Genomic DNA, 18913 nt, shown 5'->3' on the forward strand with positions numbered 1-18913 from the left:
CGAACATCGGTTATAAGTTACAGTTACAATCAGCAATCGGCATTCGACTTTTATAGTTTTATAATTCATAATTTGATATTGTGATATAGGTACTGATATTAAATTAATCATTCGTGTGGAGTTTTGTTATTTAATTTTAATATTTACTATTTATAAATATATTGCACTGAAAGGTGCTAATAATAATTTTTTTTTTTGGGGGGGGCAAAATGTTAAAAAATGTCATCCCCCCCCACAAAAATGACCAAATTACGCCACTGGCTGACTCAATATACTCATAATTCTTAAATTATTTACTAATCATATAATTTTAACAATTTTTGTCATACGTTTAAGTAGCGTCATTTTTTTTTCGTCAAGTCTTTGTGTTTTTTTGTTATACCTTGTATACTAATATTTATTTGTCATATTTTTTGAATAAAATATGAAAAAGTTGTTTTACATTTTTGATAAATTAAAATTGACTATTGTATTCATTTTTATAAAATGTACCTAATACACTATAAGTCTTCAATGTTAAATTGTCATAAAACATTTTTGCTCAAAAAATTCATAATTGCCTCATAGTTATAATTTAATTTAAATGCCAAAAAAATGCAGAGCTTAAGCACCCTCAGTTTTTTAATTGAAATTGCGCCTATGACCGTACCATATCGGTATTTAGGTATACCGAATCATTTCGGTTTCGGTATACCGAAACAGTTCAGTTTTTCGGTATACAAACTGTAAATTTCCGTTTCAAACCGGTATTGAAATCAATACCGTAATACCGAAAACTATTTTCAATGCCATCAGCCCTACCGTAGCCCGCAGGTACCAATCCATAGAATAATACAATGCATTATGCAAGTAAGCAATTTACCTATTCCACACGGAACGCGACAATACGACATATATATTTCATCTGGTCGTCAGTCGTCCCGGCAAATATCTAAAAATTGTTTTTGATTTTATTTTAGTCCTAGTTCCTACAAGCTATTGGCTAAATAATAGGGGGAACACAGAGGGACGGAGCTTCCCTACTATTTTTATTTTTTTTTGCGTACCCCTACTATTTTTTTGCGCCACTGATCCCCTTTCTGCAGTTGGTGATTCAAATACAGTACCTACCTATCTATTTATTCAATAATTATAAAATATTAAAAAATACAATAATACTAAATGTTATATATATTTTGCATAATGTGATACGTATAACGCGTATTACCTTTAATTGGTTATTAAAAACTAGTAAAAATAGTAGTATTTATTAATTAATTAATAATCAATTGTATTACGACATTACGTATTGGTGTAATATTATTAATATTCTGTGAATAGTCAATATAATAACTATTATTATAAATTATTATTTATTTATTAATATAATATTTAATATTTTGGATCATTATTACTTTTTTTATAATTAATTTTTACAAAATTGAATATATTTTAATGTGTGGTTTAGAAATAAAATTAACTTAACGTGACAATAAAATAAATTAACTCATAACAAGACATAAGTTACTAAATAACATGGAAAAAAATGTAACTCGTTATTTAAGTTGGATAAATATTGACTATGAAAGGGTCGCAAACTTTAAATATTTAGGGGTAAATATTAATGAGAATGCAGACAGTCACGAAGAAATAAGACTAAGACTGATAGCAGCAAATAAATGCTACTTTGGACTAGTACCTCTACTCAAGTCAAAACTTATATCATGGAAAACGAAAATAAGTTGTACAAAGTTCTGATAAGACCGGTAGCACTATACGCCTGCGGTGCATGGGCAACAACAGTGACGGACGAAAATAGACTAGCTACGTTTGAACGGAAGGTTCTTAGAAGGACATTTGGGCCAAAAAGAAACGCTCTGGGGGATTTCGAATTAAGAACAAACCGAGAAATAGAAGAACTATATGGCGAAACAAATATAATTGGGGTCCTTAAGAGTAGTAGACTGGAATGGGCTGGTCATGTGTGGAGATCTGGAGGCCCCATAGGATTGGCCACGGGCTGGAAGCCGGACACAAGAAGACCGAGAGGATGACCCAGACAGAGGTGGAAAGACAGGATTACAAAAGATGCATCGAGACTGGGAGTGAATGACGGAAAAGAAATAGCTCAAGATAGAGATAGATGGAGGCAAGTGGTTGCGGCAATGGACCTAAATGGCCCGTAAAAGCCAAAAAAGAAGAAGAAGAAATATTGACTATAAATATATTTAAAAAAATTAATTTACCTAACTCATAAATTATTTGTAATTATTTATGTGTTGTGAGTTTTGATGATATTGTTTATATAGTTAATTTTTTCTATAATATTTAATACTGAAAAGTTTTTTATAAGCTCATAATGTTGATTTTGATAGTCAGTGTGAAATTTTTTTTTTAGTCCTCCCATTAATTTTTTTAAATATCTACTATTCGTTTCACCACGCCCAAGTTTATAATACGTACCTTTTTTGGGCCGTATAGCCATTTCCCTCCAAAAACAAGATAAGTACCGTTTCCCTCCACTGTCCATTTTCCTCCAATAAATAATAAATAAAATAATAAAATAGTTAATATAAATAATTTATGCATATCAAAAAAATAAAAAATATTCTTTATTAGGCTTCATCGACAGCTGATATTATAGATATAGCCGATACCAGAATGTATCAACCTAAAATGTGATTCTAGCCCTCTTTTTCGTTTATTGATATTTTATAAATTACGTTTTGCGTTATGTTTTGTTTAATGATATATAATATATTTTGTTAATATAGTTATGTTTTGTTTTGCGGTATTTAATTATTTTTGATTATCGTTTTCCGTTATAATTATATTCACAAATTTCAATCTTTTTTTGTCAAATATAACGTTAGTTTAACGTTATCAAGCCTTGGATTCTAGCCTTACTCTATCTTTATAATACGGAACGTAATACTACAACACTTGCTAAAATATTGGAGGAAAATAGTCAAAATTACAGTCTAAAATAATTTGGAGGAAAATGGAAACCAACCTTTTTATTGTGGAGGAAAATGGACAGTGGAGGAAAACGGTATCTCGTTTTTGGAGGAAAATGGATCCGCCCCTTTTTTGCATATACGATACGCCGGGTAATAAGTCAGTTTTCGGTGAAGTATTTAAAACAATATATTATAATCTTTATATATTATATACATTATTACATTATACACCACAAATATTTTATTATAGCATTTACACCTTTTAGTATAGTTTATACTCTAGATATAGCCGACATAGGTATTAATGTATTATTTTTGATTGTAATATAATATAATATTATACTTTAATATTAGTTATTTTATATCACTAAAAATAGAAAAAAAGTAACTATATTCTGATTGAAGGGGAGGGGGAGGGATTTTTTAAAATGTACAAAGGGGCGGTGAACAAAAAACGTTGAGAAGTGGGAACCTGCACTATACTGTCTATACTAAATATACTTAAGATTGACAGAATCTACTCTATGTTGTTACTTTTAATATAAGACTAAATAAATTAAGTTAAGAACATTACCTGTGTCTTTACGCTGGCTAGGTATTTCATGATATTTTAATTATTATGTAAGTTATGAACGTATGTTATTAATACCTACCATAATAAAGCCAACCAAGAGACCCAGCCATCCAGGTGTGACGAAGTTCTCCCTTTTACTGCCGACTGCTAAGGAGGCATATATTACCAGCTATGTGTCAGATAATAGTATGATTTTAAGAATCAACAATCACTGTTTAAACCAATGTAATAATATGAAAATATGGTAAATCATCATTAGACAAATCCAGACACTAATAAAAAATAACTGTATAAAAAAAAAGGTTAGTAAGTGGAAGTCACTTTGCTGTAAAGTAGGTTACAAGTGTATGTAGTCACTGTATAATAGATGATATAAAATTTGGATTCAATGATATAATATCATTATTCATTGTACCTATATAAAAAACGATTCTGAGCGGTGACGATTTGTCAGCTAGTGTGAATATTTTATATTATAATATTTATATTATTATTACTTATTATTAATACGTACGGTAGCCGTTAAGTTGAATTAATATTATAAAATTACAATAAAATAACTAAAATCGTTATCTTTGGTAATTTAATATGTAGGTAATTTCCTCAAAATTTGAACATAAAATAACTATAAAGAAACTGTGTTTTTATATTTTTGAGATTTTTTGGTTACAGAATAACCTATCTACGTGGAACCTTGTTGTAAGTTTTCAATCCTTGGCAATAAAAGTTGAACATTTTATAAATTTTTATCTACAAAATAATTTTTAAATTTTAAATTGTTGGCAAAAATTAAACTTTAAAATTTAAATGCTTTTAAAAAAAAATTGTGCCTATGGGTTTTTAATATTTTTAAACTGATATTTAAGCAATATTAAATCAGGAGCCTAGTATAATATTTTAACGCATTTTGACCCTACAAGTAAAATTTTAATGACATTTATAGAAAAAAAACTAAACACATTGAAAATTGTAAGTGTCCGTAAAAGCTCATAACAAGTCAAAATATTTTGAAAATTTTATCAAATATAGGAATTGATAAAATAAACATATAGTATAAATTTCAAGTACCTATCCACAATTATTCGTTTTTGAATTACAACAAAATAAGAAAATCGGTACATAAGAAATTGAGTGAGTATCCAATGTTGTAAAAACTTCGTATTTCGACCGCTCATAAGAATTTAATTTGACTCTTATAGATATTTTTTTTAAGAAATCTTGTATTACATTTTAAAATCTTAGATTTGAAAGGAAAATTTTTTAAGAATTTCTAACTCAAAATCTATTTTTGTGATTTTTACGCCTTTTGTCAAAATTCAAACTTTAAATGCTTAAAAAAAAAATTGTGATTATGGATTTTTAATATTTTTCAAATGTCATTGTAACAATATATTAAGAGCCTTGTATTAAAGTTTCAAGCTTTTTTACCCTAGAAATAATATTTTATTGACATTCTTAGAAAACTAAAAAACTAAAATAAATTGGAAACTGAAAATATCCGTAAACAGTTTAAAACAAATCAATATCGTGTATGGAAAATGCCAATATAAACAACCAGTGAAAATTGCACGTACTATATAGTCTATATGTTTTTTATACTATTTGTTTTAGAGTTATACAAAAAACAAAAGATTACCCTTTTTTATTAATTTTTTTTTCTTTTTCCATATATGCTTTTGAAAACTATTAGGAATTTTTGACACCCCCAAAGTACCAACTAAATTCACTTTCCTATCTGAAAAGATACTGTTGAAGAAAATCTAAAAATGTTTACTGTCCTAAAAGGTGATGGTAAAATTATTCACTCGATTTTTCATGTAGCGATTTTCTTATTTTGTTGTAGGTAATTCAAAAACGAATATCCGTAGATACTTGAAATTTACACCATGTGTTTATTTTATCAATTCCTATACTTGATACAATCTAAAAATATGTTGACATGTTTTGAGCTGTTTACGGACATTTTCAATTCTCAATTTCTTTAGTTTTTTTCTATAAAAGTCAAAAAAATATTATTTGTTGGGTAAAAAAGCGTGAAAATTTAATGCAAGGCTCCTGATATATTGTTACAAAAGCAGTTGAAACATATTAAAAATACATAGGTACAATTTTTTTTTTAAGTATTTAAAGTTCAAATTTTGTCAAAATATTTCAAATTTCAAATTTAAAAATTATTTTGTAGTTAAAAATTTATAAAATGTTCAACATTTTAGCTAAGAACTGAAAATTTTAACAAGGATCAGTGTAAATAGTTATATAATAATTATATAAACGTAGACTAATAGAAATAGACGGAACATATTTTGTCCCAACTCCCGAGGACTGGGAGTCGTGGTCGTGCCAAACGATTTAAAAGAGATACCGGATACCAAGAGTTTTATCGTATTAATGAAAGAAATGGCACTGTTCCGAGGACAACCAGTACCTACATAGCTTTAATAGTTCACGATCCTCGTAACAAGCTCTACCATTGCACGCGTTATCACAGATAATGTTCCGTCTATTTCTTTAAGTCTATATGTATATAAATTACATTATTCACAATAATATCATCAAATATACTTATAGCATAGGCTGCTAAGTGCTAGGTAATATCATAGGCTGCAGTGACGTAGCGAACCGAACATTTTCCAGGGGCAAGTTACAAATATCCCAAGTATTAATGCATAATAATGTATTAATATAATATAACTAATTATATTTCAGATAATTATTGATCATCTATTGAGTATATCATATTATATACATTTACTAGGGGACCCACTGGCTATCTAACACCGCTCTATTTAAGGCGCCCGGTTCCGATGCCATTTTGTCCTCAAAAATATACACTGCGGGATTAACGATAGGTACCACCTTGTAGAATCAACCAACTTTCATAATTCTTTTTTTAATTGCCATAGGGAAATATTCTACAGCCCGCATCGATCTCTGTTTTTCAATATTTTATTTTCAAACTTTACAATATTCTAAAAAAATATAAGATAAAAAGCATTTTTTACAAATTGTTTAATACAATTATTTGAAATACAATACAAATTCAGAGATCGATGAGGGCTGTAGGAAGTCTTCTTCTTTCAGATAAAAAAATAGTCATCAAAATCCGACAATTCTACAAAGCTTGAGAGTTATTCCCGTAAAGTAATTTTTTTCGATATTATACACCTTATTAACCCCCCCCCCCCTAAATATGTATAGGGTAGTAGATTAGTGGAAAAGCCTTATTATTGAGGTGGCAACTAAAATATAAAATTTAATTTTCAAATTTTATAGAATTGTGGAAAATTTGAAAAACTCGTACCGGGACCTTTAAGAAAAATCTCAAAGGCAATTGCCTCTGAAACTGCCGTTCACCATGCCACTGATAACTGATAAGGTGAATGACCGTCTTCGCTTAGAATCATTTTTCTTATTCAATGATATTGTAATAAAAAGATTTTCGTACATTTGTATTATAATATTCATTATTTAATATAATTTTTAGTACCCACTACCCAATGATAATTATTAATCAATAACACTATGATCACTGATCAATAATCATCCATTACTAATACACTCTATATATTAGAAGAAAATATTTTCTTTATCTTGTTCAATAGTTTAATACAACAGTTTTAAAATATTAACTATTTTATTATTAAATAACAAGTATTAACAATATATTTAACTTTAATATATAACACCTACTTTTGTAATTTGTGAATACACAAGGTACATATTTTAAAATGACTAAATTAATAATAATGAATGAAACATTAACTTTCAATAATAAAAAGTAAATTTAAATTTAAAAAAAAAATAATATTATGATGTAACAGAGAAACAAAGCATGATTTTAAATTTAAAAAAAAAACAACAATTAATAAATAATATATATATAGCTTAACAATTTAATTTAACTACACAACAATTATAAATCTGAATATCTAAGTTTCCAAATAAAATGGTTCATTATAAATTAACCGCTTGTAACTGCTAAATAAATTTATATTTTATACCTTATATTGGTTTATAAGCTTGTTCAAACAGAAAATCTTAAGAATAATTTTGTAATAATTCAATAATTTAAAATTCTAAAAAATTTGAATAGTTCATTATTATTTATTTCAACCGTATCATAAAAATAATTTATTAAAACTTTCTAAAAATTATTTTATTTTTTCAATAGCATTCAGAAGTTTTAAATACATTTTTAAATTATATTAATAACGTATACCTATTTTATAAAAAAAAAACTGCTCCCTAAATAAATATAGGAATTAATTTAATGTTGTGTGGGTGCAGGGCCTGGAACTTGATATTATATTTAATATTTTTTATTTTAAGTAAAATTCTCTTAAGAATACAGAATATTATTACTGGTATATAATATTACTTATGAAGCGATATATTCAAAATCTGGTTTAACACAAATTCACTTCAGAAATTCAGAAGAGGTATATATATTTATCTCAAATTATTTTTTGCATAAGCTTGTAGAATTAATTTATAATTGTTGGAATGTTTTAAAATGGAAATTTATATCTATATATATAAAAATTTTGTGTCACAATGTATGTTCGCAATAAACTTCGAAACTACAGAACGGATTTTGATAAAATTTGGTAACCATTTATAATATGGTCCAACTTAAAAGATAGGCTAATTTAGAAAGGGAGAGGACCAACTCCGAGAGATGCTCAAACGGGAATTTTATGATTTCCGATGGAAATTTTTGTTTATAAATGGTTGCCATGGGTTTTAAAGCTATTATATTAATAATAATAGTTTAAAAAAAAAACTATTTGCTTTACTTTTTAAATATAAACTATAAACTAATATCTAACTATAAAAATGTTAAATGAAAATCTCTGTAAAGGCTAAATTCTGGAACTATACTTATCAAGAACATCTGATAAGTAGATCCAGAGTTTAGTCTGTGTATTTATATAGTTAGATATATATATTATATATGTATAAATTAATGTTTGTGGGTATATTAGACCTCTGGGAAGAAGATAGTATAATTTACAAAGGGTTAAATTTGTTTTTTTTATTTATTGAATTTTAGTACGGTTAGGTTAGGATAGGATTTTGTATAAATTAATTATATTAATTTACCGTAGTTGAAATTAAGTAAAAACGACAAACTTGGTATAAATTTGATACTTTAGAGTTAAATCATACACTTATGTACAAACAGCATGGGGTCCGCAATCACCGCAGGATTGCCTACCTGATAATGTACTGCTACGAAACAGAATTGTTCTTCCGGGCAACGGAAAAGTTAAGATAAATTTTGAGCACCATACACCGAATATTAAATAACGAATTGAACAAAGTTTGAGTCATATAGAGTTGATACATTTAACGGGCAACAAAGTGCACGGGATCAGCTAGTATATTATATATTTTGATATAACCACCCTATTGTTTGTTATATACATTAATTTTGTTTTACAACTATGAAAAATTAATTAAGTTGCCAAAAATTATAATAGCACCAGTATAAAAAAAAGAAAATAATGTAATGTTTTGCATAATTAACCTTTTTGAATAAATATGCATATTTGTAAATTATTAAGTTCGCAAACTTATGGAATATTATATATTTTAGTATACTAAGTCCAAGCCCTATATATATGTATTATACACATATATTATAAATACATTTATTTATTATTTATATAATATACAATCTAAACTATTGAGATCTCTGTAAAACTTTCTAATCTAACCTAACTTAACCATAAAAATATAATTTATTAAATTTAATTAGAATTAAGATTTAGTTATAAAATGTTTAAAACTTTAAATTGTTTAATTGATAACTTAAATAAATATAAAATTATATAATGGCACAAGATGTATAGTCTATAATATATTCCTAGTTCAGATTTTAAATTAGTCGTACAATAAAAATGTAAAATAGCTTAAAAATAATAACAGAAACGGAATAAAATTTAAAAAAAATTTAGCTTATAAAAATCAATCAAAAAGTATTTTAAACTAGGAACTCAACAGAAAATAATGTTTTTGAACTATTAATTAATACTTATCCTCAACTTTTAATGTAAGTTACAGTAAATATTTTAATATATTTCCATAAGAATCTTCAGCAATAATAGTTATACCATTATTTGCTAACTGTACTGGAAGAATGAATGTACGTTTGTTATTATTTTTAACAAATTCCCATGAATGCATGACAAGGCCATCCTCTCTCCTTAATTGAACTACTCTTAAGCCATTTCTTGAAGTCAATAAATTTCTATAAATTGAATGCATTATTAAAGTTTTATAATTTTTTTTAATTTCTATATATTTTAATGATATAACCTTTTTGCTACATAATCAATTTTGTGTTCATTGTTGTTTTCTTCTTTGAAATCATTAAACCATCTAAAGCCATAATTAAGATCCAATTAAAATTAAAATAGTACATATTATATTTACAATAAAAAATTATACTTATGAAATGAAAGTATTGACGCACATCCCATAGACCAACATATTATGTGTTTTGAATCATACTCATCTATTGTTTCATTTTCAGTTGTATTGTTATTATTAGACATATCATCCTTCATATTTATTGTGTTCGAATAATTTTCAATACATATAATATATCCTTTGTTGGCAGGCTTTATTTCTTGAGCAATATTTTTATTATCCAATGTAAAAATTAAATGAACATTATCGAATCCTCGTCCCATTATGCCATATTTAGAGTGGCCTAAATCGAATGTGTGTCCCAATTCATGCCATACAGAACCTAAGGTTGTGCTAAAGCATCCACCAAAATTTCCTCTATAAAATCAATCAGTTTAACATTCTTCTTTACAATAAAAAAAAATAAAACATAAATACTATAATCCAAACTACCTGAAACAACTGTCATCCAACAATGTGCCAGTATCGACTTTTGCCATGTTCATGAAACATGGTAAAACTTCCTCTAGCTTACTAGGCCAAGTGTAAAGACAACCCGTTCCAAATAATGCCAGTCCACCACCACCCAATGCAACATGACCATGTAAATTCTGTCCATCCCAATAAGTACATGATAGGAAAGCTAAATATTTTTGAGTTTTAGAATTTTGGCCAGCAGTCAGCTCCCTGGCAATATATTCCCATAATTTCTCAGGATGCATGTTAAATACTGTGCGCCTTGTTAAAGAGCTTTTAATTATACGACATTCTTTTTCAACTTTAAATGTTTTCTTTCCAAAACCTTTTTCATACATTTTTTCAGCTGTCAACATTTGAATTAATTTGGAGCATAAAGTTATTTTAGTGCAAGCGTTTTGAACAGAATTATCATGATCTACAGGGGCCTAAAAATAAATACATTAATACATAGTTAAATATGTAATTACTAATTTGTAATTTATTTGAAATATAAGACATGAGCAATTAAGATAAATATTTAATCATAAACGTTAAATCCTGGAACTTACCTGGAATCTACCATCATGATCAGCACAAATTACGTAAACTGGACACACAGTGTAGTTAGTAACTCTTTGTCTGTATACTAATTTTGTGTGTAAGACCTCATTGGCGAATTTAAAAACCAACATATTATCGCCAATTTTTAATTCTATTATTATTTTAAATTTATTTTTATTCACTGACCAGCGAGATTCTGCTAACTGTTTACCATTGTTTGAGTAATGTTTAAGTATAATATTCGATTCATCGTGTATGTCAACGAATCCTTTAATCAAAATAGTTGAATAAGTAAATATTTCATTATTTGTGATGTTGGTCAAACGTATTTTGTTCATTATAAATTTTTAGATGTATGAATGAAACGATTAAACAAAATATGAAAGTTAATACCGCATTTTTTAAATAAAAGTTTCAGTAAATATTAAAACATTATGTATGTAGTTACGATAAAAATGTAACCATAATAAAATTGCAGTATTCAAGAAATGAGAATTAAATTAAATTTTTAAATCCGCGCTCGCGCAGTATCAGTTGTTGTGCTGTATCACATTATAAATAGGATCAATATCGTTATCATCATAGAACTTATCATTATGTTGTAACTTATAGGTGATTAAATGATAAGTTTTTTTTTTAAAGGGGACATTTTTAGGATGTTAGCGCAATATTTGTTTTCTCTCTTAGACACACACGCAACATGGAAAAACGCGTTCACCTAAAATCGTTTTTTATGATTTTTGAGTGATATTAGAGTAAAATCAAATATTACAAAAATTATGGATGATAATACTTGTGAGGGTTTCATATTTTATTGTTATTTGACTTTGTATTCGACTTTAAAAATAAACAAAAAAAATGTTGTAAATTTAAATGTTTTTTAAATTGTTTTGAGACAAATCGATATGTCACCTTCTAAAATATTATTCTCTATCGTTTTTTTAACGGGTAATTTTACTCTAAGATTACTTAAAAACATAAAAAAAAATGATTCTGCGTAAATGCGTTTGGTCTAATATATTGCGCGTGGGCCAGAGAGAAAAAACAAATAGTGCGCTGACACACTCTTAAAAATTTTAAATTTGATTCTAATAATATGATCAAAAAAAACTTTAAACTGGTAAAATATGATTTTTTTTACTTCAAATAATTTAAAGTATGAATACTAGACACTAGTATTATAATAGTTAATAGTAACATATTTTGAACATAAGTATATAGGTAGTTTTTATATATCCCCGAAAATATGAACCTTAAAAAAATAACCCCATAATATGAGATTTTGCAAATTAATCTCAAATCAATACAAAATGTATAACATACCTATTACCTACGTACAATTGTTATGTTCCCACAAATTATATAAATTTTGGATTCAATGATAAATACGAGTATATTAGCACTAAAACTATAAAAAAATACACTATTATATTCAATAATTTACTGATTGTTTATGGAAGTTTCACTACATCACTATATCTCATCAAAATATAGGTTTCAGTTTCGATTGCTAAAGAAATGTATTTAAGGATTCCGGTCTATTTCGGTACAGTTCCAGTCCCTAATTTAAACTTTTTAAAGACTAAATAAATAATTTAGTTTATATATTAAAATGATAAGGTTACTCAAATCCTAATTTATTTCTAAATTTATTAAAAAAATGTATTTGGTATTCTAAGAATATAATTTACTATGAAACATAAATTGTAATTAAAAAAGTATTTTAAATTTAAATTATTTCTAGTCACTAGCTATGTGGACATATTATGGTACATCATAATTGGTAGCATAACTATTAACTATAAATTTTAGTTTGGTAACTTTGGTCTAAAACAATTCTTGTATTATGTATTTTTAAATGTTTTCTGACCTTCTAGCCTATTTTTTAATTAATCTATTTGATTACTAAGATGATTCATATTAATAATTATTAATTAACAATGGGTTTATAACCTTTGTTAAATTTCCGATAGTTTAAGTTACTGCAAGGTTCTATACGATATAATACATTAATACGGTATATTATATTATATATTATTACATTTTGTATTTTCTAAATACACGCAAAATTAAGAAAAACCTATAATTATATTTACACGTGATCCATATAAGAGTATCTGTGTATACGTTAAGAAATACACGGTTTTAAATACACGTGTACTTTTAATACCAGTTGGAAATCGTAAGCCCTAAATTATAGTAAAATTATATTAAACCACCTAAATTACCTAAATTATATTAAAAAACTGTCATCATTGTCACTCAGAATAAAAATCAGCCTATTGTGAGGTAGATAGTGTACTTGTGATGCCATAACGAGCTGCTATCTCATTGTCACTAAAACGTTCAAATCCGTCTTCATTAAAATCTTTTTGTAGCTAATTAACAATATTGTCTTTATCAATGTTAGCAAAATCTAGAATAAATGTGGCCAGCTCCAGACAAGCTTTTATATCCCTATCTTCTATATTTTCTTTGTCGTCACAGTCTTTATCTAAAATTTTCGCCCAGGAATGACTTAACATACTTGCAGGTACGTTTCCCAAGTATCACATACTGCAAAAATTGCACATAGTTTTAAAGTATTTTTACATTGAATATACATACCTAGTTATCCAAGTTAATGTTGGTACGACATGCTTTACAGTTTACTCATAGTTACTATATAAAATCTAAATCTTACACATGAAGCACATCAAATGTATGACAAAATATTTTGTCATATATAGTAGCAAGGGTTGCAGATTATAACATAGACATATTATAATATTATAAGTCTCTGGATTATAATTTGTAATGATTTAACTATCTTCATAATTCATCTTATTTTATAAGACTTGATTTTATTTTGAAAATTTAACTTATAAGAAAACGCTAATACAACTCTGATATACATTTTCTGTATCTGTATCAATGTAGGTCCTAATGATGCTATTTATAAAATGCATAATACATTATATTATGTTAAATCGGTGATTACATAATTTTTGCTTTACAAGATAACTAAAATTACTTTGATCTAAATTACCAACTCTGTCACAATGTCTAACTTGTTGTTTACAATGGATCATAACAGTCATTAGTTTAACAATGATTATATCCAAAGTTGGTTCAATTGTGTCGATGAGCGGTTAGCATCTATAATCTATAATCTATAGTATAAGCCAATAATTGAAATTTTTACTAGGAAAGTAAAACCACTTAAAAGAGAAATAATTTATTTTACTTATTACACAAGAATTATTACTATTTTATTTAGTTTATAACGACCTCCAGTGAAAATCAAAAGATGGTCTTTAACTTTTTCGTCGAGGAAAAGACGGAGTTGTGTAAGACTACAATCAACACCAGTTCCTTGAGGAGCAAACATTTTCAAAATTTGATGAATTCCATCCAATGGCAATGAATCCAGACTGATCAACATACCCACAATATATGGCCAGAACACCTATATTCATAAAAAATGTATCATGTAGGATTAAAATAATTTTCACGAATACCTACGGAAACCTCTATAGCATCGTTTCTCAACATTTTTAGTGTTGTGACCCCCAAAATAGGTACAGAATATGGTCAGTCACTTCACAACCTCCCTTCTATCTATATTAGGTACAAATTTGAACAATAAAAATATCTTATCATTCGTTGGGTCGTTGGAAATTTCCATTAGCGTTGGAGTGCCCGTTTTAATTTTGAGATATCTACATTTAATGGACTGCTTATTATTGTTATTATTAATATTATTTGTGTGTGTTATCAAGCGATTAATTTATATATTATGTTATTAGTTTTAAAATTATTTGTATTTTCAAAAAGAAGTGCGTCTTTTTAGTTTTGTGTAATTGGAATTAATAATTATGGATAAATATATAACAAAACGTAATGCGCCGTATACTTCTGGTGAAACTTGAGTTTTAAATAAAAAGGGACATATTGTAAATCAGCATTTTATTATTTTTGACCTATGCGACCCCCTGGTTAAGAAATGCTGATCTATAGATTTAACTGTTAACTTTCTATTGAACAATATTTTTTTGTATTTTAACAATATAAAAAGTAAGTACCTGCAATTCTTCTTCTCTTTGATCTTGAGCAGATGCCACGGCACTTTCCATTTCATCATCATCGTCACCATAAACAAATTCAGAATTACGCGCAACAAAACTTGTTCGATTACCTTTTCCTGATATGCTTGTAGTTGGAATACCATCTTCCACAAAAATAAAGGTATCAAAAGACTTCTCTCTTAACAAACCCTATACATATTATTTTAATTAATAATTTATTAATGATAAATATGATGATACTATTACTTGATTTTGCCAGAATCCTATACGACGTCTTAGGGTCGTAGCTGGTACACGCATTTTTATACTTAAGTCATTAATAGTCCATTCCTCTAAAAAAAAATTATTTAGGTTAATTTTGGTTTTAATTATTTAACTTTGGAAAAGTTCACACATTTCATGGTAATAATAATAGTATAGATCAAGGCTGCCCAAAGCCAGGCCAGCCAACGTATTTGAATTTGCCCGCAGTTAGGTACGCATTAATTTGTCTCAAACTTATCAGTATTATTTTTTTGTTTATAGATTGTCACAACTGTTGTTCTGTCGACGGTCATCGTATATCGGTGCACGGTGAGATTAAATAGTAAATTGTTATTCAAAGTATTGTATAAATAGCGACCATAAGTGTAAGCTACAAGTATTGTTCATAAGATGGCCTTTCAGCTAAATTTAAATGAAATTATAGCCCACTTACAAAAATAAATTGGGCAGCCTTGCTATAAATAAATAATATCAAAAAATTGATATTAGGCGCTTACATTTTTATACTTAATTGTTCGTGTGGTAAGATTTACTTTCAATTGTTTTTATACTTTAAATTACCAAAACACATTTATTATGCAATTTATGCTGGTAATAATCACATTTAAAATTCATAATTTATTTTGTCACAAACATAATATAACACATTAAAAATTGAATTATTGAGCATGATTATTATTATTATTATTATTATTATTAATTGTCGGATATAGAGAATTTCTCTCATCATGTAAGAATGAATAACACTATATGAATACTGACAATAGAAAATCAATTAAAATTTTAATTGATGTACAGTTATACCACATCAGGGCGTAACTATACCTAGAGTTGCTACATATCTACCTATGCAGTTAGTATGATATGGTCATCTTCCTATTTGCAAAATAATAAGCTACTTTCCATATTATTTTTTTTTAATGGATAGCCAATCTATTTACTTTCAAATTAATTTATAAGTATTACTAAACATACCTTGCTCTTGGAAATGCCATATAATTGTAGCATGAATTGGCGATACAGTAAAATTTAATGTTTTATCTTTTAACACTAAATCTATATTGATGATTCCAAGATTAGGCTTCCAATTTAAAGTTCTGTTACCCTGTAAAAAATATTTTTAAGTGAGTATATATTATTAGTAATACACTTATTGTAACTTTGATTAGTTTTAGTTTTTTGTAAAACTATATCACAGTTATCTACTGACTTCTATGAAGTAGTTAACTGTGTAATATATTTTACTAATGTTACTAACTTTGAATGATTCAAATGCTTTTGTATAGTTATCCAAGTGCTTTTGAATTACTGAAGGTAACTCAACATTAAAATTATCTTTGAAGTTAGGCCAAAACTGATTAGATACAATAATAGCTCTAACTGGAAACTCAAGTTTGTTATTTAAATTATTAGATGATAAATTTGAAGTAGGATCAGAATATAAATGGTGGTTAATACGCTTTGAGTCATATACATCTTTTAACATTACAGAACATGAATGTAACAATGAATCACCAAATCTATAAAGTATAAATGCATATTATATTAATTTATATTTATAAGACACATATTTTGGAACTATTTTTTATTTTTATAGTATAAATACTTGCCTCAATTTTAGTAACTCTAAGTATCTAATTTCATCACCTATATTGTCCATAAACTGTGTAAGTAGACGATCAGCTAATAAGGCTCTATATTCATTAACAAATAATTCTCGTGTACCATAAATATCAACAAGCATCGATACAGTATCAGAATTACGGAAACGTTTAGAAGATTTAGCTAAATATAATTAAATATTAATATAGTGAATTGATTAAAACAAATTAAAAACTTACATGGATTAGCATCTACTGGATCTGGCACCCATTTAGCCCATTCTGCCATACTTTCTTCTTCACAAACATCATCTTCGTCTAAAACGTTTTCATTTCTGACTAGTTCATCAGTTAGATAATGACCTTCTTCTGTAAGAGTGGTCATTACACATCGAACTGTATCCTTTCGACTTCGCAAATATGCTCTACAATATAATTATTGTGCATATGATGATTAAAAATATTAAATTAATAATTAGTTTTGTACCGTATCGGTTGAGTGACTTCTTGCAAAAGTGCCCCACAAGGATCAATTTTTCTTAATACTTTGATTGCAGCAGTATATGCGGTTATAATGTCAATGGTATTCACAGCTGGATGCAGTAATCTACTATGTAAGGCATTTTGTAACTTTTTACATAGGTCAGATTTAAAATCAGTCTTTTGGAGTGTTAATGATAAATCAATAACAGCCGGTTCTGAATCTGGGTATTCTAGAAATATCAAAATATGTTTAGAATAATTCATTTTAGTATTAAATACAAAATAATTTACCAATTATAATGTTAAATAATTGATCGATCCTTGTTCTAGTATATGATTCATAAAGTAGGTGTTTAAGTTTCCTCATAAATATTTTTAAATTAGGATATTTACGTTCTATTTTATAACCTCTGATTGCTGTACTACATTTTGGATCGTATATATATTTCATCCAGTTATAAACAGTTGTATCTATCCACTAGAATAAAAAAATATACTCATATAACACTATGGAATGCATTGGAATATTCATAACTACTTTTTCTAAAGCTGATACATGGTGTTCTCCAAAATTTTCTTTAGTTATTTCTAGAACTTCCGTCTCAATTTTTTGATGTATTAAATCCATAATCACATCACCAGCTAATGATTCTAAAAAACCAATAGTGAGCATATACCTGTCAAAAAATGAAATCCATTATAAGATAATTGATACTGATAAAAAGTTAAATAAAATATTTACTACATTGACATTGATACTATAATAATAAGGTTGCATCAAGAAACCGCATACTTTAGATTACGACCCCAAAAAGGTCGGTAGACAAAAACCGCACACTTTATCGGTCACAGTATAACTAAACTTATAGTGTGTTAAAATCACACACTATTTTGTGTGCTAAATAACGGATAAAATAATAAGATAATAAGATTGTAAATATTGTCCGTCCATTGAAAAACATAAACAAGTTAGTAAATACGTAATAGTAATATTTTTGATTTTTAATTAAATTATATTTATTTTTAGGAGCACTTGTTGAAATGTTTAAATCTTGTTTGCATAATATTGTACATATACATTATAAAGTTACTATTTTAAAGACTTTTTTGGAGTCAAAATCATAAATGTGCGGTTTTTGGATGCAATCATTTTAAAAATTATGCGTTTTTAACCTACCAAAAGTGTGCGGTTTTAATCTATCAAAAGTGTGCTGTTTTAGGAGTTAACGGATAATAGTACATCACATATTATTACTTTTAACCAATTTCTTTTATAAGTAATTAAATAAACAATATAAAAATAGCTTAAACATGGTTCATTTTTCTTACATACATAATATTATTAAAAATTCACAGTATCACACACTAAAGTTGGCAATTACATGATTTGTTATACTTACCTATACTTATACACACATACATAATATATCAAATATTGCATCAAATATCTTGTTCATTTACATTATTAGATACACCATATGGTAATGCAACATTATTGTTCTGCACCCTAAAAAATTCTACAATACCGAGTGATTCTTTTATCATTGAACA

General features: G+C 27.0%; 2 protein-coding genes across 3 annotated transcripts in view; both read right to left on the reverse strand.

Annotated features, from left to right (window-relative positions):
• Positions 1–9473: 9473 nt before the first annotated feature.
• On the reverse strand, positions 9474–11504 carry LOC100166287 (putative zinc metalloproteinase C607.06c). Of its 2 annotated transcripts, none has more exons than XM_016806396.2 (5): positions 10956–11504; positions 10381–10832; positions 9967–10281; positions 9835–9897; positions 9474–9766 (listed from the first exon to the last, which is right to left on the reverse strand). In XM_016806396.2, the coding sequence occupies exons 1-5, from the start codon at positions 11283–11285 to the stop codon at positions 9574–9576; spliced, it is 1353 nt and encodes a 450-aa protein (XP_016661885.1). In that variant the 5' UTR covers positions 11286–11504; the 3' UTR covers positions 9474–9573. The 2 variants fall into 2 exon arrangements, with proteins under 2 accessions (XP_016661885.1, XP_001945988.4); XM_001945953.5 differs by having other exon boundaries at positions 9967–10305; positions 10956–11499.
• A 2257-nt stretch (positions 11505–13761) lies between these two features.
• Positions 13762–18913, reverse strand: part of LOC100164255 (anaphase-promoting complex subunit 2) — a 9004-nt gene continuing 3852 nt past the window's right edge. Inside the window, exons 5-14 of the mRNA XM_001946008.5 lie at positions 17901–18039; positions 17654–17840; positions 17367–17592; positions 17120–17304; positions 16889–17063; positions 16537–16798; positions 16254–16383; positions 15261–15346; positions 15012–15203; positions 13762–14395 (exon numbers count right to left, since the gene is read on the reverse strand). Coding sequence (XP_001946043.2) covers positions 14177–14395; positions 15012–15203; positions 15261–15346; positions 16254–16383; positions 16537–16798; positions 16889–17063; positions 17120–17304; positions 17367–17592; positions 17654–17840; positions 17901–18039 — 1801 coding nt within the window. The 3' untranslated portion in view covers positions 13762–14176. The remainder of the gene's footprint in view (positions 14396–15011; positions 15204–15260; positions 15347–16253; positions 16384–16536; positions 16799–16888; positions 17064–17119; positions 17305–17366; positions 17593–17653; positions 17841–17900; positions 18040–18913) is intronic.

Source organism: Acyrthosiphon pisum, chromosome A1 (assembly GCF_005508785.2).
Source record: "Acyrthosiphon pisum isolate AL4f chromosome A1, pea_aphid_22Mar2018_4r6ur, whole genome shotgun sequence".
Lineage (NCBI taxonomy): Eukaryota > Metazoa > Arthropoda > Insecta > Hemiptera > Aphididae > Acyrthosiphon > Acyrthosiphon pisum.

Excerpts from the sequence above, each read along its gene's own strand:
- LOC100166287 (XM_001945953.5), bottom strand. The coding sequence starts at position 11,285 with ATGAACAAAATACGTTTGACCAACATCACAAATAATGAAATATTTACT. Across the intron at positions 10,306-10,380 it reads TTGGATGACAGTTGTTTCAG|AGGAAATTTTGGTGGATGCT; the intron begins GTAGTTTGGATT and ends TTGATTTTATAG. Across the intron at positions 9,898-9,966 it reads TCAATACTTTCATTTCATAA|ATGGTTTAATGATTTCAAAG; the intron begins GTATAATTTTTT and ends TTATGGCTTTAG.